Source organism: Oncorhynchus mykiss, chromosome 3 (genome assembly GCF_013265735.2).
Source record: "Oncorhynchus mykiss isolate Arlee chromosome 3, USDA_OmykA_1.1, whole genome shotgun sequence".
NCBI lineage: Eukaryota > Metazoa > Chordata > Actinopteri > Salmoniformes > Salmonidae > Oncorhynchus > Oncorhynchus mykiss.
Genome location: NC_048567.1, coordinates 16,803,559 through 16,826,605, shown reverse-complemented (window position 1 = coordinate 16,826,605; position 23,047 = coordinate 16,803,559). Strand labels below are relative to the sequence as shown.

General features: G+C 45.1%; 1 protein-coding gene across 4 annotated transcripts; it reads left to right on the top strand.

Moving 5' to 3' along the window:
* Positions 1-495: 495 nt before the first annotated feature.
* Positions 496-21,604, top strand: cep162 (centrosomal protein 162). Of its 4 annotated transcripts, none has more exons than XM_036970565.1 (29): positions 496-2,414; positions 2,626-2,785; positions 3,230-3,337; positions 3,683-3,985; positions 5,130-5,291; positions 5,495-5,690; positions 6,011-6,087; positions 6,433-6,485; positions 6,879-6,909; positions 8,408-8,527; positions 8,668-8,886; positions 9,242-9,326; positions 9,437-9,656; positions 9,964-10,210; positions 10,434-10,618; positions 11,187-11,366; positions 11,838-11,987; positions 12,590-12,702; positions 12,783-12,882; positions 13,019-13,145; positions 13,341-13,504; positions 13,676-13,774; positions 13,888-14,127; positions 14,693-14,899; positions 15,062-15,555; positions 19,541-19,682; positions 19,789-19,887; positions 20,036-20,170; positions 21,026-21,604. In XM_036970565.1, exons 1-29 carry the CDS (start codon positions 2,355-2,357, stop codon positions 21,236-21,238), a joined length of 4,689 nt encoding a protein of 1,562 aa, XP_036826460.1. In that variant the 5' UTR covers positions 496-2,354; the 3' UTR covers positions 21,239-21,604. The 4 variants fall into 4 exon arrangements, with proteins under 4 accessions (XP_036826460.1, XP_036826459.1, XP_036826461.1 ...); XM_036970564.1 differs by having other exon boundaries at positions 3,227-3,337; XM_036970566.1 differs by lacking the exon at positions 3,230-3,337.
* The last annotated feature ends 1,443 nt before the right edge of the window (positions 21,605-23,047 follow it).

Below are 23,047 nucleotides of genomic sequence, written 5' to 3'. Positions count from 1 at the left end.
TACCAAGCAGCAGTGGCATGCAGCCATGGACTAGGTTATGTTTATATAACTATACCACATATCAACATCATATGGTTATAATCACATCATAATGCTAATAAATGATTTAATGAAAACTTAAATTGTCTCATGATTAGATTTAGATTAGTGCCCTTGTACTGTCTTTTTACAGGGTCTGCAACCTGGGCCCATAGGCAAAATGACCATGACCAAGCCCAACAAAAAGTGTATGGCAGAAATAGGGATTAGTTGTGTATTCCCTAATAGCCAGTATAGTAGGTGGTCTTGTCCTATTACACTTTGACTATATACAATTATTTAATTTCAGGTGGTGTCAAGTATTGTTTAGATTTGCTAACCACAGCGGCTGCTTTGCAGAAGTACACTCTACAGTGCCCTTCTTGGAACGTTCCATAACCTCTCAGTTCTCCAGATAGAAGAGGCATACAAGTACTTTGACCCTCTATCCAAGCCATTGATCTGCTTTTAGTCAACTCCCACTTTGGAAAGGTACAGGTGGGGAGCCTCCTGTCTTACCAGCAGCCTCCAATCACTACGTGACCATAGTTCACCATAAGGAGACACCACCATTCCCTTCACTGCCCCTGGATGGCTACAGACTGGAGAGCAACTTTCAAGGCTTCACATAGTCTCTTCGGGTGAGAGAATACATAGAGATCCAGTGGTGTTCTCACTAATTAGAGAAGGGTGACTGGTACTACTTTTGTGTACATGCAAAATAAAGTTCTTAGGCAGGAAAGACTAAATAACAAGGGACAGGCTCCTTTATCTTTAAATTAATTTAAGAGAAACAAACCAATATCAGTGTCTTTGCAATTAATTAATCATTTAAAATATTCAGTTACATTTTTCTGTTCTCTTGTCACTGTAAATAAAAACTCTTAACATTTTGTTTGGAGGATAAGCAGAGGTGTTTTATCAATAAATGGACTACAGGGTGTTAGACAATGTGGATGGTCACAGCAAAAAAAAGGACAGATACATTGCAGTAGTAGCTCATTGCTCCTTGGCCCATGCCTTCACAAGAGGCCCACACTGGTAGTTTTGTAAGAAGGCAAGCCACAGCCCAGGTGCAGTTGATGTTTCCCATCAGTGACATGAGGATATCCTTGACATGGTAATATTCCACTGGAATAGCAAAGGTACTGCTCCCTTCTTCAGACGTCGAAGCCCACTAGAAGGTTCAATGAAATCTTATTTTCCTAACTTTCAATAAAGATGCCGCACCAATCTAATAACGTTAACGTCGTTAGCACTAACTTTTGCTAGCTAGCTAAAGAGACAGAACACAATCGAATTACAAAAATCACTAACTGAACAGATAAACTGAATTTTCAACAAGAATGATAAACGCTATATAAATATGATTTTATTAATATACTGAGGTAATGATAAAAACTAGGCTAGTACTGTACGGCTACAATCAAGCTTACAGGAAGCTATGTATCGGGTAGGAAGTTGAGCGGAAGTGGGCGTTGCTACGCTGTGCAAAAGGTCTATTAGTTGAAACTTAAACGTCTGCACATGAATGTTTTGCTCATCGATCCTTCAGAAGGAACAAACTTTCAGATTGACACAGACGGGAAATATGACAAAGCATTCCCGCGCTAAATAATAACTTTTCTGATGCGTGAATTAATTATGAATGGACGGATTTTAAAGGGGAAATCGAAATACGAGCGATCAGAAGGATAATGGTGATTGGTCATTCTGTTATTGCGTCTGAATAGCCAACCAATGGGCTTAGAGGTCTCACCCGGTTGTTGTCGCGGGAACTTTATGGAGCTATGAACACAAAACACTTGTTAGCTGCTACTGTAGTGTAACAGTTTGTAAACCACCAGCCATGCATGTGTAGCTGGTTATACATGCATCACACTGACTAAATATTTCGGTGGAGTGCAGATAAGATAGCTAGCTAGAAGACACTGTTGCCAGCTATAGCTAGGTGGCTTACGCTTACTTAACTAAGCCAGCTAGCTAGGTGGCTAACGCTAACTAAAGCCAGTTAGCTAATCAGCTTAGATAGCTAGTTACCATGCTAGCTAGCTACAACCAAATCCTTTTTATAACTGCTACAACTGTCAAGGCTAGCTACCTAGCGAAATACACTAGCTAAATAAGCAAGCTCGCCAATATTGTGAAAAACTACATCCACGTTGGTTGCCTAGGTAACTAGCTAGTTAGGAAGTTAATTAAAGGTTGAATCGCAAACGTCTCACTATTATTATCCTGCCACTGTTATCCTCCCATTTTTGGGGGGCAAGATACAGGTAGCTACCCTAGCTACTTACAGGTAACTAGCTAGTTACTTATCATCTTTGACTGGAATCATGGCACATCGACTGACGAAAGATGAGCTTGATGAACAGTTCGAGCAGTTTTTGAAAGAGGTGAGTTTAACGTTACTGCAGACACGATAGCAGCACTATGTCTGCAATTCTGTGTGTTCATAGCTAAAGTTACTCACTAATGACGGCCATTTATGTCCACACCAAAGATACTGATAACCAGCCTTTTCATCTGTGCCCATACTACTATTTATTCACCCAACCAACTAGCTAGATGGCTACTTTAACCTAGTCACCATTGAATTGTATTCAGTCTGTCTCAGATGACTCAGTGGATTTGGGTGGCAGTGCTATGCGCTCCAGTGTTCTGGACAGCTTGGGCAAAGCCTCTCAGAAACCACCACCAAAGAAGACATCAGCTGCCCCTGTGCCGTGGTGGCAGGAGGATGACAGCGAAGAGACACCTGGCAGAGGTAAGCAAAGCCAGGGATGTGTAGGTTGATGTGCTTCAGTTCAGTTAGGATTCTCTCTCTCTGTGCGTGTGTGCGTGTCATTGGTTCATTCTCTGTGTATGTGTCTTTGTGCTTGCGTGTTTCATGACATGCTGAAAGGTTATATCTTTAGAGGGACACTGTGACTATGTGCTGATTTCTCATCTGCTCTGTAATTCCTGGAACATCTGTTGCATTTAATTTCAGCATCATAACATGTCCGTCATAACCTGTTCCCTGCTGCTACTCCCCTGATATTTATGGTTTGACTCCTTTCATGAGTTCATCTTTGATTGGTTTACATCAGTCGACTCTTCATGACACATTTGTATATCAGTCTTGTTGTTCTCTAGCTGTCCCCCCATCCCCCACCTTCTTCTCTCCTTTCTCTTACATCTCCTCTTTCCTTCCACCTGTCCCCAGCAGAGGCTGCCAAACGCAGGTTCACTAAACCCAAAAAGCCCCAGCAGCAGGCTGTGGTGAAAACTCAGGAGGATGAGAGTGAGAGCAGCCCAATGAAAAGCACCCCTCAGGGTATAGGAATCACCACTGTAACCCCCTAGTTTCTTAGGGCCACCCAATGGCACATTGTCTCCCCATCATTGGTGTTAGTACAGTGACAGGCTGCCAACCTTCACTTTTTCTCATTAGCTTTAGTCCTGCCCTCTAACCTCTCCTTTAATATATATATATATATATATTTGCCTTAGATCTTCTCTTCCTCCAAGCTAACCCTTAAATATTTCTAGCTCACATTTAGTAGTTCTCTCCTTTTGCCCACCTACTCTTTGAGGGTGTCCCTTTCACTGAGATCCTTTTATTTGTGTGTACAGAACATGATTCCTTTCTCATCTTTATCTACTCTCTTCCATTGGTTAGCTGTCACAGTGGAAGGCCCCACAAGGCCCACCCCCAAACCTCGCAGCAAAGCTCTGGATAGGCTCAGTCAGCTGGACCTGGTCCCTGGAGCCAATCAGGATGCTTCTTCTCACATTGCTGCGGGGCTGGAAAATAACAGCCCAGAACACGACTCCTCCCACTCTGCCAGGCAGGGGAGCCCTCCCATGAACGAGAGCTCCCGTAATGCATCAGGAGAGAGAAGTCCTGAGGAGAGTACCTCTCTCCGCGACACACCAGTGGACAGTCACAGCAGTGATAGTGACTCACAGAGTCTTGAAGAGGGTAAAGTCGTAGTAGCTAGACTAGATACAAATCCCCAAAACCCTGGTAGACTAGTAGTTAGACTAGAATGGTATAATGGTAGTAGCTAGAGACAGATCCAAACCTGCTGCCCTGGCAGACTAGAAAGTAGAGGCTAGAAGTGGATATTCAACATCATATGACTGCAGTCTCGTGTTGCCACACTTCCCAGACCTGTATCCACATTACAAAGGTGGAAATCAAGGTTTTTATGACTTAAACCATGATCAACCATGATTTTTGTGAAATATGGATTTAAAACATTCTCTTTACTCTCTTTGTCTCCTTGTCACTAATTTTCATATTTATTCATTTTGTTTTCCTCTGCTAAGGGAACAGTGTAAATTAACAAATTAAATGCATAGCTTTGGAAAAAAATAAAGAACTTTCTGGACCTCAAGGGCAGGTGTTATGGTTAGTGGTGCTAAATCCGGTCGTGTTCTGTCACCGCCAGACAATTCAGTGTGTCGAGGCGAGCTGTGAGCAAACTATTTTACCGTTAGTTTCAGCACTTCATTTGGGCAAATTCTTTCACTAGTAAAATGACTCCCAACTGCTTTTACTAGTCTAACTCTGGAGAGCCTGACGTTAGCTCTTGTTTTGTTTTTACCATAACCAGCTCTTGTTTTCCATTCTGTAAATGTTGTTTGAATATTTATGAGGATATGGAGCTTTTCTATAGTACCCTCCCTCCAGTAGACTGACAGCAAGTGGTTGTGGAGCTGAGATCAAAGTTAGCTCTACTGCTCTGTCTTCTCTCTTCTGTGTGTGCTGTTCCCCTCTTAAATGGACTGCATGGCCTTTGAGGGTCTCTGCAGGCCTGTATACCCCAGGAAGTCAATCTCCTGCGAATGATAAAAGACAGAGCTAATGAGCTACATTACCATAGTGGAGTTTCAAACACGGCCTGGAATATTGACAGCTTGGTGTCCACATGGATGCACTCCTTTTTTCTTTTCTCTTTAAAAATGTATATATTAGCTGTCTGCTGAGCTGTCTGACCACAATAAGGCCAATAAAACAACCACAGGTCCTTTTTCAATTCAGGAAGTAGCCTAAAGCAAGAGCAATTTCTGTTTCCTGTAATTACCTGAATTGAACGGTCCATTATTTTGTTGTTTTCCAGGATTGCTGAGATCTGAGAAGACGTTCTGTAAGTCTCTGAGAAGATCCCAGCCCATCCAGGAGGAGGAAGAGGAGCTGCAGCATCAGGGAGTAGAGAGGGGTTCGGAGGAGGAGGAGGGGGCAGAGCCTGTCATCTTCAGCAGAGACAGTCTGGAGCCTGAGGGTGAGTCTGCTCAGGAGGGATGGATAGATACTCTCTCTATGATGTCACCAGATCTAGCTCAATCCATTGCTAACCTGACATCAGGGTAGTGACATGAAAGCAGCTTTACGTGCCAGCTTTAAACTATTTTACTTTCAACTCTTTGAAAATAGCAATGGTTGAAACATGTCTGTCTGTGTCTGCCCGTGATTGTGTCTACCCAGACTCTGTGATGGCATCCGGACCAGGTCAGAACGCTGCAGTGGGTCTTGGTCTGGGAATGGACAGCCTGGAGGAGGAAGAGGAGAAGGCCCGCTTCTTTGCCCACCTGGAGGGAGGTGCGTCCTCCACCATAGACTACTCCAGACTCAACAAAGATCTGGATTCCACCAGCGCCTCCACCACCGCTACCACCCTCAGGTATCTATGACACTCCACGGAGCTCAGGGGGATGTTGTCTCTACACAATGGTCTCAGATTGGTTTTGCGTTTCCACTTTCGGGTGGTTAAGGTTAGGACTTTGTGAAGACAAGCTGATCCTAGATCTGTAACTAGGGGCATCTTCACTTCGGAGCATGACGCTCCGAGTCGCCCCAGGCCTAGCTGTAGCTGCCTTTTGAAGCCACTGCTGGGGTTGTCCCAAGGAGACCCTCAGTGTTGCAGACAGTGGCTAGGTAAGGTCATTACTGTCACTCCCAGCGTGTGATCTGTGAATGACACTTGTTCTGCTGTTTCTCCAGGAAGGCAGAGGCGGCTGTGGCTGGTGTCGATCAGAGAGCGGAGGAGAGAGCTATGGAGTCTGACCGACTCTCCCCAGGTAGGACAGATGATACACTCATAGAATTAGGAATTATAATAATCATTTAATAGGATCTCTATGCTCACACTACTCCAGACCCTGCTTGGTTCAATAGGTTTTATTTTCTTTCAAATACTTTGAAATTAAGGGGGGTTTGCACTTTTTGGACGATTCCGTTGGTTCAATTGCAACATGCAAGCTCAATCAATTGCCGTTAAGGTATTTGAAAGGAAACAAATCCTATTTGAACCCAGGTCTGTTGTCTGACAGAGTGCCACTGTAAATGACAAGTACTTGCACATACCTCATCTGCATGATTGTAGCTCATTAGTGAATCTGTCATTCTGTCTGTGCCTGCTGCAGCCTCCCCCCACTACAGTGAGGATGAGGACTTTGAAGATGAGGTCATTGAGGAGGTGAGACTAGGTTTTATGCGAGTCTGATTTGAAAATGTTGTCATTTAGTTCTAATAACGCTTTGTAAGGGAGTGATTTGAACCAGAGGTTTAAACCCGAACGTTGGTTGTAATTGCATCATTTAGAATTGCCCCATGATGAGTTGTAAGCAGGAGTCGTTTGTGCTGCTCACATGCTAATCACTCTGGGTTAAAAAAGCCACAGTTTATAAAGGTAATAAGGCATTCAGCAGTTATCCCAGCTCTCTCTCAAGAGGTAGAGTGAGAAGAAGGGGTCTTTAATGGCGGGTATGCCAGGTCTTGTCTGTGATTGGCTGAATATGTGGTGGGCGACTGACTGCATGGCTCTTCTGTTTTGCTCATCTCGTTTGTTCTCTCTCCCTTTTTCTTTCAGGAGCCTAAAAGGCCTGCCATGCTCACCAAAGGTATTATAAACCAACATCCATTTTTCTTTTCTGGGTCAGAGTGGGTTTTTAATTCAGCACCAGTATGTTTTTCATGATTTATTAGCCGTATGTACTGCATACACATGGTTTACACCGTCCAACAAAATGTTTACTGGCAGTTATCTTCTCGACAATGCAGCAACAATAATAAAATAGAAAAATACGAACCTAAAGTAAATGGCTCTGTAGAATAGAATTAACATTTTAGCATAAGTATAATACAGGAAGGCACAATATAGTCCAGTATTTACATGTGTTTTGGGGCAAGGGCCAATTGGGAAGCAAGTCATTAGTGTTTGTGTGTGTGTGTTAGTGCTGCACGATATACGAAACTTCGGTACTTTTTCGATACTAGAATTCTTGTTACTTTCGGTACTTCTGTCAAATGTGTCTCACGACGTCTACTGATTGAAAGAGGAAAGTCGTCTGTTTCTATCAGCACAGCCGATGTTCCCTTGTAGCGCGAGAGCACTGTGCCTGCTCCTCTTACTCATTGCTAGCCTGTCCTGAGGAATCACTGCACTTATGCTGCACAGAAGTTAACACTTAAGTAATGCAACAAGGAGTTAACGCTCAAATAATGTCAGTGTTGAAACGGTTATTTACTGTTCACAAAACAATGTCCATTACAGGCTAGAACACTTTGCAATGCAAGAAGATACCGGTAGCTTTCAGCTTTGTAGGCTAACTTGCCTTGATAGCTTACAGCTGACGCTAAACATCAATTCACTACCCTGGTACCTTGTTTGTGATACGAAAATATTGCTGGCTTCAAAGCTGATTCTCCCCAAAAACGATTCATTCACGTCGTCTTCCCCACCTCACGTCTCTCCCAGTCAAGATCATTTTTTGCTCGAGCCTTATGGAAAGCCTTCTGTGTCTTTGGGTGTCAAAAAAGATACACGTCAGATTTTGACACGCAAATGCCGTTCCATAGAGCCTCGAACTGACTGTGTGTGTGTGTGTGTGTGTGAATGACGTCATGGGTCTTAAAAGAGACAGCCCACACTTTTCTAAAAGAAATGCAAATGTTGTTGATCAGTACAATAAAATAAATCCTGAAGGGAAACTAATTGTTTTTCATCTGTAGCCCAGGGAAATCAGCCAAAACAAGTTCAATAATTTAATACATGCACATACTCTTATTGCTTCATCTTATTGCTTATCCAGTTTAATTTTCTGTGACTGGCTAATACGCCTTCTGTTTTTGCTGTGGTATCGACTATCGTGATGGTATCGAGCATTGTGATACTAAACCTTGTATCGTGACAACACTAGTGTGTGTTGTGTACACAGTATGTATATACAGTGTCTCTGGTTCCTCTAACAGTACCCCTGTTTCGCAGGCATGTGATTTATTCCTGATGAATCATTTCCTGCTTTTATGACACTGTCCTCTATTCATTCAGTATTGAAACTGACCTACCCCTAAAATCAATATTCTATTTGTCCTGATCACATAATTTCCTGGTGTAAGTGTCCCTCCATGATTCTCTGGACTCGACCGGTGAACTCCTGCCCCCTGGAGCGGACAGTGACACCAACGAGGAACCAGGGAGGAACCAGGGAGCAGAGTCCATAGAGACGGCACTACCAGGTGAGACCAGACTAGACGTCAGGTCCTACTGGATGTAGCTATGTACCCCTAGACACTTATGTGGATTAGGCTTCATCTGTGTCAGTTTGGTGGCGGAGGATGATGGTGAACCTGGTGGTGTTCCTGTGTGGTCTGTGTAGCCCAGTCGTATGGCCAGAGTGGGGCCAGTGAGATGGAGGCTCTACAGGAGGCCTACAGACAGATCAGTGGCTCTCTGGAGGACTCAGACCATCATCACCACCCTTCATCACCAGTCAGGAGGGAGAGGAGGAGGAAGAGCAATCCTGTTCCTGTCTCTCCCTCTGTACCTGAGCTCTCCAGAGGAACACTACTAGCACCAGTCTCCACCACAGAGTCAGGTTGGTCAGTCTCCACCACAGAGTCAGGTTGGTCAGTCTCCACCACAGAGTCAGGTTGGTCAGTCTCCACCACAGAGTCAGGTTGGTCAGTCTCCACCACAGAGTCAGGTTGGTCAGTCTCCACCACAGAGTCAGGTTGGTCAGTCTCCACCACTGTCTGTGGTGAACCTGTCAAGTAAATAGAATATGGTTTTCAATCGTAACTAACTGCAGATCCACACATGTCCATCCTTATTCATATCTGACAATATGGTACATTTTAAGTTGTAAGATTGTGTTGAGGTGTTACAAATGGACTTGAATTTCTGATTGATTCATGATTGATTGATTGATTAACTTCGGTGTGTTTTCTCAGAGCTGCCCACTGCAGAGGAGCTGATGCGTCCCATCCGACCAGACAGCATAGATGACACAAGAGGCTTCACTCTGCAACCTGCTAGGTGAGTCTACAGCTGTCTGTCACAGGGCTGTAGTAGGGAAGGACAACCGACACTCTCTGGAAGGTACAGAATGGAGTGGATAGACGTTAACATGAGCTGCGTGTTCACAGTGGGACCCAGTTCACCCCAGAGAAGACTGGCCAGTCCTTATGCCATAGATCCCGTAAGTCAAGCCCAAGACGCTCAGCAGAGCCAGACACTCCTCCGGCCTCCCCAGGCCCCTGTCCCAGAAGCATCAGAGAGGAGGTACAGAGGCTGATGAAGCAAGATCAGGACAGCTCCTCCCCTGACCTGACTTCCACTAACCCCAGCAACAAGAGAAGCCAGCAGGTAAGGGCCGGGAACGGAGCCCTTGTTAGTAAGCACTAAACCCTACCATACATAACCACACTGATTCAGGCGTTCACACCAACCTTGACTGTTTCCACATTACATAGCCATTGCTCTGACATTGCTCATCCTAATATTTTATATATTTCTTAATTCCATTCTTTTACTTTTAGATTTGTGAATTGTTAGTGACTACTACACTGTTTGGAAGACCAATAACATTTGATTTGCATCAAAGGTGATTATCATTTACAATATAGACGGTGACATAGCAATGATTTGTATATTGACAGTATATTTTGCATAGGTTCCTGGACGCTCTACGGTAGCTGGTCCCTTCACATCCTCGTTGAGGAAGCCTTATGTTGCCCCTGGCAGAGGTAGAGTGGAGAGTAAACCATCAGCCGTGGCCACCAGGACCTCTGGAGCAAGGAAATCTGGTCCTACCAGACCGGTGGCTGTAGCCAAGCCTCCCTCTCCTCTAACCCAGAGGAAGCCTCTCAGCCAGACAACATACCAGAGCCTCAGCCCCCTCCTCTCAGAGACAGATAAAGGTAGGAGAAAAATAACTCCTCACACATTGACAACCAAAGCTAGTAGGTGTTGTGTAAGTGTGCTTAAAAAAAGATCTGTTGTAGAGTTAGAACTATATCTAAGTAGTATAGCACATAACAGTACTACAGTATAATACATAACACTAACATTTACCACATGTTGCTGTGTGGTTGTACTCCTGATCCAGACTAATGTTGCTGTGTGGTTGTACTCCTGATCCAGACTGTGGTGGTCTGAGGGTGAGCAGTGAGCTGGTGGCAGGGGTTCAGTCCTTCGCTGCCTTCCTCCAGCAACAACATCGGATGGAGACGAGAGGTCGCCAGGATACCAGTCACACGGTCTCCTGGGAAACCAAAGGTCAACAGGAAGCCAGCCAGACTCAGACTGAGTGTCCATCAGAGAGGAAAGTAAGTCAACATACTGGAGTAGTTTTTCAGTCTGTGGTGCATCAGTGTGCTGCAATTTCTTTTCAGGCGGCAGGGTAGCCTAGTGGTTAGAGTGTTGGACTAGTAACCGGAAGGTTGCGAGTTCAAACCCCCGAGCTGACAAGGTACAAATCTGTCGTTCTGCCCCTGAACAGGCAGTTAACCCACTGTTCCCAGGCCGTCATTGAAAATAAGAATTTGTTCTTAACTGACTTGCCTGGTTAAATAAAGGTAAAATAAATTTAAAAAAAGTATGGTATTTTTCTCCATTCACCTGGTCATATGATAGGGGTGTGACTTCTACTTTGTTACGTTATCTAACTCAGCTGATTGCTCCTTGCTCTATCATAAGTCTGATTGACTGATTTCAGTTTGGATCTTATGTAGTGTCTTCATACCTGGATGAATATAGTAGTCAATTATTGTTGCCTTCTTGGTGCCGAATTTCACAACATCTTTGTTTGTGCAATATTTTGGCCTTCAATACACATTCAACTGCTAGCATCCATTATAAAAGACTCTGACCATGTGTTACCCCTCTGTCTGTCAGAGTGAGCCCAGGGAGGAGGGCAGGTCTGGGGAGGTGGAGGAGAGCCCCCTAGTGTCCAGCCTGAGACTGCAGCTAGCCCAGAGGGAGAGAGAGCTCCACACCAGAGAGGAAGAGCTACTGCTGCAGTATGACACAGAGGTCAGCTCACTGAGACAGGAGAACTACCTCCTGCAGAGCAAGGTAGAGGGACACACACACACACACACACACTCTATTACATTCACATGGACAGTCATATCTCTAAAGAGCATAGTTCCATCTGTTTGGCCACCTGTGACTTCCTACATCCTTCTATTGTAACAGAAAAGAACATGTTCTCCATGACTGTCGGAACAGTTTAAAACCCCTACGTCAGCACTCCTGTTGCTATGGCACTGCTCATTTTATTTAGCTGCTTTGTGTGTCTGGCTTTTGTAATACTGTTATTCAAGCTATTGAATAAAGCAGTTGTGAAGGACCCAGCTGACACAGGAGCAAAATAAAATATTCCATTAAACAATAGCATGTTATCTAAGATATCTCTGCCATCCACTGAAGGCCAGTTAAATTAGCTCAAACTTTATTTTGTGAACTCAAAACTGTAGTAGATGCATACATCACTCGTGTGTTATTTGTGATGTGTACTTGTGAGTCTTGTCCCTTGTGTTTCAGCTGCACAGTACAGAGGAGGCCAACAGCAGGAAGAAGGGCCGTTTGGGTCGCGGTCTGGACGGGCCCTTGGACCCCCTCACGGAGGACAAACTCAGACTGATAGAGAAAGAGGTGAAGGAACAGGAGACCATCATCCAGGGATACCAGCAGGTCTGTACACTCTGTGATTGCTTGGCCGTCTCTCTTGGTCTTTACTCTTCCAGTCTGTGTTTTAAGGAAACAACACTTAAATATACTGCATTTGTTCAGAGCCAGGCTGGCGGTGACTCATTGGCTTTGAATCCATCCCAATTACCCGGAGTCTCTGTGACTGCAGAGGTTATATGTATACAGGCCACTGTTCAGGGTAATGGAATTCCTCTGTTCACTGACTTAATTCCAGGAGGGGGCGTGGGTTTGTAGCAGGCAGCACAGTTGGCCTTTTTTCCTCCAGATTGTGACCAGCTTAGAGATGTGACACTGTGTGACAATAACACTGTCTGATAACCTCTCATAATCACAGAGCCTACAGCCGAGCTCCTAGAATCAGTGGCTACAGTACACACACCACCAAGGTGGAACTGTAGCAGTTCTTAATTAGACATGCTGAATGCATTCCCTCATCTCACAGCTTCTAGTCGTATTCCTTTCTAGTTTGATCTTATGTCGGTTAAATGCGTAGAACCGGTATTTCTGATCAAACTAATTTACCCAGATGGGCCTATAGTTGAAACAATGTGATTCTCTCTCCTTGCGGTGTGTGTGGGTAACAGGAGAATGAGAAGTTGTACCTGCAGATGAAGGCTCTTCAGGCTCAGAGTAAACTCAATGAAGAGGCCATGTTCACAGAGAACCAGAGGCTGCTAAACGAACTGGCCCTTACCAAGTGAGTTGACTCATACATATGCACAGACACGTACCTATCCACGTCATTGAATGTTAACACTGACGCTTATTTATGCCCAGGGAGCAGATGAGCAACTCGCCGAGGACTGTGGGTAATGTAGGCTGTGTGGCCCATATTCAGCGCATCACAGAGCTGCTGGGCCAGATGCAGGCAGCACAGGTGAGTGTTCAGTCACGTCACACAACCACCTCTAAAAGGAAGGCCTTGATGTTGCTTTGGAGATTAAACAATCAACTCATCTTAAAAGGGAAAGACCAGTCTCACCTTTTGTGTGTGTGTGTGTGCGCACGCGCAGAGAACTGAAGAGAGACTAGTGGAGGAGACCCACAGGCTGAAGCAGGAGAAACAGGCCCTGGAGGTGGACCTTGAAATGATGAGGAAAGAGAGAGACCTGGCCAAAGCGCAGGTCGTCTACACCTCAGGTTAGTGCGTGAGAGACATGGAGGCTTAACTGTGGAATCAAACTTCTTGTTTCTACTCCCATAGGACAATGTTCCATGTTTCAAATCCAGTGACTTTTCCAGACGTGTGGTTTAAACCTCCATTAAAACTTCCCATTGTTGTGGTTGACAGTCAAGTGGAGCTCTGACATGCTTTATTGTCCTTGTCTCTGCCAGGGGATAAGAGCTTTGAGCTGCAGGTGGCAAAGGACAGGCATAAGGAGGAGGTGTGTGTTCTGAAGAAGAGGCTCCAGTGGTATGCTGAGAACCAGGAGCTGCTGGACAGAGACTCTGCCAGACTGAGGGCTGCCACCGCAGACACACACAAACTCACAGAGCAGGTAGGACCCCAAACGCACAGAGCAGGTAGGACCCCAAACGCACAGAGCAGGTAGGACCCCAAACGGACAGAGCAGGTAGGACCAACTCAACCTTATTTGAGAGTGTGTACTGTATTACTGTCATTTCCTGTAGGTCAGTATTTTGAATGAAACGTTTGCTCCTCCAATCAGGTGGAAAAGCTGAAGATGGAGGTGGGGAAGAGAGCCAATCAGAATAAGACTAAAGAGAGAGCTGGAGACGCTAAGAGGATACAGGACCTAGAACGACAGGTGAGTCAGTTGAGAAATATTTCCTGTGTGTGTGCGTGCATGTATCCCTGAATAGCGGCATACCTCTCCTTTCTCTCGTGACTCATGCCATATTTCTGTTCCCCCTCTCCCAGGTGAAGGAGATGGAGAAGATTCTCAGACAGAGGAACCCTAACTCCCTCCCAGCGCTCATCTACGCTGCAGCCAACGCACCTGCAGTGGATGAGGATGGAGGGGCCAAGAGCTCCCCGCCCACTCAGACCAGGGCCCTATTGGAGCGGCGCATCCAAAGGCTGGAGGCGGAGCTAGAGAGCCGTGATGACGAGGCCAAACGCAGCCTCCGAGCCATGGAACAGCAGTACCAGCGGATTAAGGTCTGTTCATACTCTCAGCTGAGTGGCACTGTTATGTACTCATACAACCCTGTTACCATTCCCTGTCACTAACCCTCAGTCCTGTACCAATTAGCATTCTACACATACTTACAACGACTTAGTCACAACCGCTTCAAACTGCCACTTAGAACTACCTGAAGATGTTCATCCTCAACACAAAACACTCTGAATGTCCTCTCTCACACAAAGGAAAGATAAGAACAGGGTGATGAGTCCTCGCTGTTCCCCCAGTTATCTTCATGTCTTTTCAGAGAGGGGTCAGAGGGCAAGTTCCAACAGCCTTGTACAACACTTGAATTGACAGTTCTGTCCGACTCACGGTGGAGACCTTGGGGATGTCAGTGATTCATCCTCTGTATAATAGTTGTTATCATTTCCAAATGTGTGATGTCATTAGTCTTAATGTTTCATTAGACCAACACTGACCGGGGGGGGGGGGGGTTTTCTCAGGAGATGTGTTGTGAGATCAATAAATTGTATCAATGGAAATCAATCCCCTAAATATAAAAGTATACTAATTTACAGTGTGTGTGTGTGGTTGTAGCTCCAGTATGAGCAGCAGATCAGTGATCTGGAGCAGCGGTTAACCCAGAAACACCCGGTCCAGACCGGGTCACCTGGGGTCTGGCAGGCCCAGGTCTGCTCCCTGCAGCAGGAACTGGAGCTTCTGAAGGAGAACCATCAGAGTAGAGGGAGAACCCTACAGGCTGAGGTCCACTCCCTACAGGAGCAGCTCACACAACAGGCACAGGTAGGCCTACCTCTCTCTTGTCTACCTGCCTTCTTGTCTACTTAGCCTACCTAAGAGGAGATACGTCTCAGTAATTCATCCTGGGTAATTGTTTTACATGTATGTAATGTTACCTGGAGCAGGTGTATTTTATTTTAATTAATTAATTAATTAATTAATTAGTCTACCACCGAGCCAGAGAGAGCCCCCCAACGCAGCCCGTCCCGACACCAGCGCCAAGCAGAGACGGCCTTGGGGGTCCGGATAGAGAGACTCAACCAGGAGCTGTCAGCCAAGACCCGCAGCGTCCAGGAGCTGAGCCGCACCGTGGAGAGACTCCAGAGGGAGAGGAAGACCATGCTGTGTGGCCCTGGCCCCAGATCAGAGGGCCGTGTTGGGCCTGGGGAGGCCAGGCGGCAGGCGGCCGGATCCAAAGGACCCATGGTGGTGGCTACCCCAGGGGAGAGGGGAGGCACAGTGGGAGAGACTGCAACCTTCCCTCCCACTCAAGATGAGAAGGACTACCAGCCCACAGCGTTCTCTGGGAGCCACATCTCAGAGGTGCTGCAGGAGAGTGAGGGGTTAAGGCTGCGTCTGGAGCAGCTGGAGCTGCAGAGGGACAAGGAGAGGGTGGTACTGCAAGCTGCAGCCGAACAGGCCCAGGCCGAGCTGCGCAGGTATGTAGACACACACACACACACACACACACACTCAGTTTGAATGATTTATTTAGACCCACAATAAAACCTTTCAGTAAAAAGGACTCCAGTAATTCAGTAGTTGTACAGGTGCCAGACTCATTGGTAGAATGTTGTTCATTGATGGAGCTTCTATAAGGCTTTTCACAATTGTGTACGAACACAGTTTCCTCCATACAGACATACTGGAATATTCTTGCACAGCTTACAGCCATGTGCTCATTGTTGATCTTGTAATAAGAAGAAATAAAACTTGATGACGTTTTAAGCTAAACGGTCTGATCTGTTTCATCAGCCTCATTGCTTTTTAAATTATGTGAAGCGGTTGTATTTATTTTGGATCTATCGTCCCAGAGTCTGTTTTGAAGACATTTTTCAAGCCCTGGAGGGACTTATTTTTTATAAAGGCATAGAAAGAATTTGGTTGTAATTGTAATGTTGCAATATTTTATAAACTTCCAGAATGGCCAATCATCCTTCAGGAGAGCCTTAAAGGGGCAGGGTTGTATTTTGAGACCGGCTTTAACATGCAAGGAAGCCAATAGGCAGAGTCTAGCTTACATTTCTGTCTGATACTCTATGGTAAAGAAGGATGGTAATACATTTTGTTTTGTCAAGTAAAATGGTGTTACAGAGAGAAATTGGGGGGACAAGTAACCTAAGCTTTTGGACAAGTAACCTAAGCTTTTGGACAAGTAACCTAAGCTTTTGGACAAGTAACCTAAGCTTTTGGACAAGTAACCTAAGCTTTTGGACAAGTAACCTAAGCTTTTGGACAGGTAACCTAAGCTTTTGGACAAGTAAAAACATCTGTCCCACTTGTCCAAAGGACAAATGGCTAAAAAAGTTAACGTCAAGCCCTGCACCTAATGATCCGTTTTTCTCTGGCAGCCCTGCTGCAAACTGTAGCCCACACTAATGCACATGTCCGAGACCACCAAAAATAAACTCCCAAAAAGGGCTCTCTGATCCGAGGCTGGTGGTAATTTATAGCTGAAGCCTAAATATATAATTGCAACACACTCATGCACTCAGAGAGATGTCAACATGATTCTCAATCCCAAATAGACCCCTAATCCCTACACACTAGGCATGCATTTGATAGATGCTTTTGATGCCGTCCCATTCATCCATCCATTACATTGAAATAGTCCTCCGATTTTAAAGTCACACCACCCTCCACTGGAATGTAATATGCAACAGTGTATGGTGGTGTTTACAGGGGCCTCATTTTATAAACGTTGCGTTAATTTCGCACTAAATATTTGCGTAAGCCATTTCTGAAACGAATGCGTACGTATACAAATATTGAGTTTCATGATCTTGGCATACGCCATACATACATACATGCTTCCCAATAGAAATCAGACCAATCCTAAAACTGAACGCGTCGTGAACAAGCATTATAACTCCGCCTGGAAAACGCCAATCATTCACCTATTATGGTGACAATAACAGCCTTATTGTTCCAGTTCATTTGGAACTGTTGGAATTAGCCCAAAGCCGTTTCTAATGGAAATGGCAAACGTTTCTGCATCTTATTATACTTTCCTGGTTTTTTGTTTTTTATGAATGAGTGTCATCCCTTATTTGCACAAAATACTACTTGCCTCCTTGCAATGCATTACTTCAACCACTAGAAATTGTGTGTACGCATGGTCTAAAGTTTACGAGGAGGTAAGCTCATTCTCACGTCAACTTTAATTTTGTAAATGCCAACTTTTTGTCTGAATGCATGTTTTGTGGGTTTTTCTTGTACGTACGTTTTGTTGTAAATAAGGCCACAGGTGTGCTGACCACCAGAGGATTAGGGTTAGATGATATGTGATGGTGTGTCATGTTTCTACCTATCATGTACCTACCTATCCTGCAGGGTCCAGAGTCCTATACTACATACCTGGTTTGAGGAGTTTGTGTGAACTCTGAGTTCAACTCAGGATAACCTGTACTGTGAAAGTGGCCAGGTCCATTTCTAACAAACCTGCTCCAAGGCATTTATCCTGAATGAAGTGTCTGAGCCACGAGTTGAGGATTAATTCATTCAGATTCCCAACCTCTCGCAAAGATTACGTCATCCCTTTCGTTTGAGGAAGACGGCTGATTAATCAAATATTGAATCAATGTTTTTTGTTTAAAATGCTTCACATTACACATTTAGTAATGACAGAATGCATTTGAAACTTCATGCACAGTAAAAAAAAGTTGGTAATGCAATGATTTTATCAATAGGAGTGGGTGGGCTGGGAGGTGCTCATGCATTGATAAGCACACCGAAGACTACATTAACGATAAACAATCAAATAAAAAAAGGCACTTCTAAAATGGTCCTACTAATCACCCCAAAACAACCCAAACGTGCCTAAAACAGCTCTGGTCAAAAGCAGTGCACATTAAAGGGACTAGGTTGCCATTCAGAACACAGACAGCGTCCCTGGTCATCTGGTGTTGGCAGCACCTTGTACCAACATCTGTATGCGCCAGCAGACAGGACACACTGATCTACATACTAATCACAGGTAATCTCATTGAAGGAGGATAATTGTTTCAGCAGGGTCGCAAAATTAGCATTACACAAGCTGAATGAAATGTAAAAGGCTTTGAAAATAAAATGCTTGGTATCTGCTCAGTGCTCTGTTGACATTTTAGAGAGATGCTTGTTTTTGTGAGAGATCTGAGAACAGGATTTTCGAATTTAATATGAAAAGCCTATACTAAAACGTGAAAATACTACATGTCATGTCTCAATCTATATCCATCTTACCTCCTATATTGTTTGATGTCCTGTGGATTTGAGAAAGAAAGATGACGAGTTCAGTGGGAAAGTGTGTGTGTGTTACTGTTTGTAGGTCGTAGTGAATGTGAAACCAGTTGTATCGTGCTGTATTGTGTTAAATGAGGAAGGGCAGCAGAGGTTTAGTAACAGCTTGGCCTGGCTGTTTCATGACATCACCATATGAATTATAATAAGCGTCACTAAAATACAGTCGACCAAGCCATTATTGACATCGAACTGAACATTTGGGTGGTTTTGTGTTGTTTTGGCTGCCAGTTTGTGGTTTTTGTGTATTTTTGGGTACCTGTTTGTGGTTGTTTTGTCTGATCGCATGTTTGTGGTAATTAGCACCATTTCTAAAAGCCTGTTTTACACCATATCCATTTTGATCTCTGCATAAATCAAATGTGGCACTGACTCGCCCATGGATTGATGTTTCAGCATTGTCTCAATGAAGAGTTCAGTGTTTGGCTAGCCACGTGCAATATGCACACAGTTACAAGCCTGCTAGAGTTGGTGGCAGGCGGACGAGCAATATTCGTCATACCGATTAATCAAATTATATAGCCGCCCTTACATCAGCTGATATATCAAAGTGCTGTACCCAGCGTAAAACCCCAAACATCAAGCAATGCAGGTGTAGAAGCACGGTGGCTAGGAAAAACTCCCTAGGAAGAAACCTAGAGAGGAACCAGGCTATGAGGGATGGCCAGTCCTCTTCTGGCTGTGCCGGGTGGAGATTATAACAGAACATGGCCAAGATGTTCAAATGTTCATAGATGACCAGCAGGGTCAAATAATAAATCACAGTGGTTGTCGAGGGTGCAGCAAGTCAGCACCTCAGGAGTAAATGTCAGTTGGCTTTTCATAGCTGATCATTAGGAGTATCTCTACCGCTCCTGCTGTCTCTAGAGAGTTGAAAACAGCAGGTCTGGGACAGGTAGCACATCCGGTGAACAGGTCAGGGTTCCATAGCCGCAGGCAGAACAGTTGAAACTGGAGCAGCAGCACGGCCAGGTGGACTGGGGACAGCAAGGAGTCATCATGCCAGGAAGCCTGAGCTGGAATGTGAAGCTGGCGAGCTTTAGAAAACCCTGAGTAAATCTAGCTAACATCGTATTTACCCCTCTGGCGCGCGTTGGGTTAGAGGATGCTAAATGATTCATGGTGGTGTATCTACCTGTCCTGCAGGGTACAGCAGCATTCAGCAGAGCAGGTGTCCTCGCTCAGGGCTGACCATCAGAGGGAGCTGGAGAGCCTGCTTACCGGCCACGCCCTCGCCCACTCCTCCTCTAAAGTGGCCGAACTGACCAATCAGGTGACCGCGCAGGAGGTAAAGGCTCACATTGGACCAATCACATGTCAACTGAAAGTTATTGGTGGTGTTCCAGGTATAACGTATCAACTGGATAAATGGATTTGTTTTTATGAACCTTCAGATCATGGTTCAGCATCTGCGTGACCAGGTGAAGGAACTGCAGGGGACCAAGGATGCTCTGGCTGTGTCCAAGCTGAGGGAGGACACCCTACAGAACCAGGTATTTATCGTCCTCAACTTCATCAACACACTAGTGTTGTCACAATACTCATTATCACAGTACTTGAAGTGTCATAGCAAGGAAACAACACAAGGTGACTATTTCCTGGGGAAAGCACAACATTAATGCTTGTTTCATCTCTTTATAGCTGACAAGGCTGTTGGAGGAGCTGAAGCAGGCCAAGGAGTGTCACAGCCCAGAGCTCCGACACTTCACTAGCCTGGAGAGAAAGATCCACAGCATGGAGCTACGACACACTCAGAGGGAGAAAGAGCTCCAGCAGGTGAACACACACACACACACACACACACACAGAGGAAGAAAGAGCTCCAGCAGGTGAACACACACACACACACACACACACACACACACACACACACAGAGGAAGAAAGAGCTCCAGCAGGTGAACACACACACACACACACACAGAGGAAGAAAGAGCTCCAGCAGGTGAACACACACACACACACACACACACACACACACACACACACACACACACACACACACACAGAGGAAGAAAGAGCTCCAGCAGGTGAACACACACACACACAGAGGAAGAAAGAGCTCCAGCAGGTGAACACACACACACACACACACACAGAAAGAAAGAGCTCCAGCAGGTGAACACACACACACACAGGAAGAAAGAGCTCCAGCAGGTGAACACACACACACACACACACACAGGAAGAAAGAGCTCCAGCAGGTGAACACACACACACACACACAGGAAGAAAGAGCTCCAGCAGGTGAACACACACACACACACAGGAAGAAAGAGCTCCAGCAGGTGAACACACACACACACACACACACACAGGAAGAAAGAGCTCCAGCAGGTGAACACACACACACACACAGGAAGAAAGAGCTCCAGCAGGTGAACACACACACACACACACACAGGAAGAAAGAGCTCCAGCAGGTGAACACACACACACACAGGAAGAAAGAGCTCCAGCAGGTGAACACACACACACACACACACACAGAGGAAGAAAGAGCTCCAGCAGGTGAACACACACACACACAGAGGAAGAAAGAGCCGCTGCAGGTAAATCCACCCACAGAAAGAACATTGAATAACACACAATGACCAAACATTAACACATATGCCCACGGTGCCATCCTGCAGGTGATAGGTCAGACTCAGCTGGTGGTGGAGGCTGAACAGCAGTCTGAGGTGGAGCGTTGGAGGAGGCTGGCTCAGGGGAAGACCCGGGAGCTGGAGGTCTTCCGTCTGGAACTGGACTCTATCCTGGACGTCTTGAGAGAACTTCAGAGACAGGGAGTGGTCATCCCTGCTCCGGACCAGGCTTCTGCTGTACCCTTCAGCTGGAGGACCTGAAACATGGGACATAGGCTCTTTCTAATTACTTATAAATCTGTCCTCATCTTGTCTGATCTGAAAGAATTGACCAGGCGAAAGCCAGCTTAATGATGAGCTTCCACTATATAAGTATTTTTTTGTTTAGTGCAGATAAAGGGGATTTGTAAGCAATTGAGAGCCAACTCACACATCCTTTAGGAGAACCCATCATTGTGCTGAACAATCAGGTTATTTCTTTTTGTAGATTTGTATTTTTATACTTGATGATTTTAAATGTATTAAGTTATTCAATGTGTGTTACAAAATATGTTTATATTTTGTATAATTTCTTCCTGTGTGTTTTGAATTTGTAACAAGTAAAGCACAAAGATAAAACATCTCAAAGGTGACTAACACATTATTCAAATTCACCTATTGTTATCCCCAAGATGACTGTTATTGGTGACTCCAGTTGTGGGTTGTTGCTAAACATTAGCATATCATCAAAGCTCCTTAACATGTATTACCATAACATATGACAAGAAATAGGTGGCTGTAGTTATTCATGGCAGCGAAGCATTTTGTTAACCCAGCCCAGGTGTCACAATAATGTTAGGTTTATTCTTCCCTGTTCGAATCCTTAAAATTAGAGGTTTGAAACTGCATCAAACACATCAGGGATTTGAAAGTTCTATTCAAGTTTCTTTTTCACCTGGAGAATCATGTCAGGATGAGCCTGCAGGAAGGTTACCACATGAGGGAGGAGAATGTCTTCCCTGTAACACACAGCGTTGAGATTGCCTGCAATGACAACAAGCTCAGTCCGATGATGCTGTGACACACCGCCCCAGACCATGACGGACCCTCTACCTCCAAATCGATCCCGCTCCAGAGTACAGGCCTCAGTGTAACGCTCATTCCTTTGACGATAAACGCGAATCTGACCATCACCCCTGGTGAAACAAAACCTCAACTCGTCAGTGAAGAGCACTTTTTGCCAGTCCTGTCTGGTCCAGCGACAGTGGGTTTGTGCCCATAGGTGACGTTGTTGCTGGTGATGTCTGGTGAGGACCTGCCTTACAACAGGCCTACATTCCCTCAGTCCAGCCTCTCTCAGCCTATTGCAGACAGTCTGAGCACTGATGGAGGGATTGTGCGTTCCTGGTATAACTCGGGCAGTTGTTGTTACCATCCTGTACCTGTCCCGAAGGTGTGATGTTCGGATGTACCAATCCTGTGCAGGTGTTGTTACACGTGGTCTGCCACTGCGAGGACGATCAGCTGTTCATCCTGTCTCCCTGTAGTGCTGTCTTAGGCGTCTCACGGACATTGCAATTTATTGCCCTAGCCACACCTGCAGTTCTCATGCCTCCTTGCAGCATGCCTAAGGCACGTTCACGCAGATGAGCGTTGACCCTGGGCATCTTTATTTTGGTGTTTTTCAGAGTCAGTAGAAAGGCCTCTTTAGTGTCCCAAGTTTTCATAACTGTGACCTTAATTGCCTATCATCTGTAAGCTGTTAGTGTCTTAAAACCTTTTATAACTAGGGGGCAGTATTTTCATTTTTGGATAAAAATAATAAAAATTCCTGTTTTAAACTGGATATTTTGTCACGACAAGATGCTCGACTATGCATATAATTGACAGCTTTGGATAGAAAACACTCTGACGTTTCCAAAACTGCAAAGATATTGTCTGTGAGTGCAACGGAACTAATGTAACAGGCGAAACCCAGATAAAAATCCAACCAGGAAGTGCCCCATATTTTGAAACCCCTGCATGCCAATGACTCCTTATATGGCTGTGAATGGGCTACGAATGAGCTTACGTATTCCCCAAGGTGTCTAC

Excerpts from the sequence above, each read along its gene's own strand:
- cep162 (XM_036970564.1), top strand. The coding sequence starts at position 2,355 with ATGGCACATCGACTGACGAAAGATGAGCTTGATGAACAGTTCGAGCAG. Across the intron at positions 6,486-6,878 it reads AAGATGAGGTCATTGAGGAG|GAGCCTAAAAGGCCTGCCAT; the intron begins GTGAGACTAGGT and ends TTTTTCTTTCAG. Across the intron at positions 20,171-21,025 it reads GGGAGAAAGAGCTCCAGCAG|GTGATAGGTCAGACTCAGCT; the intron begins GTGAACACACAC and ends GCCATCCTGCAG.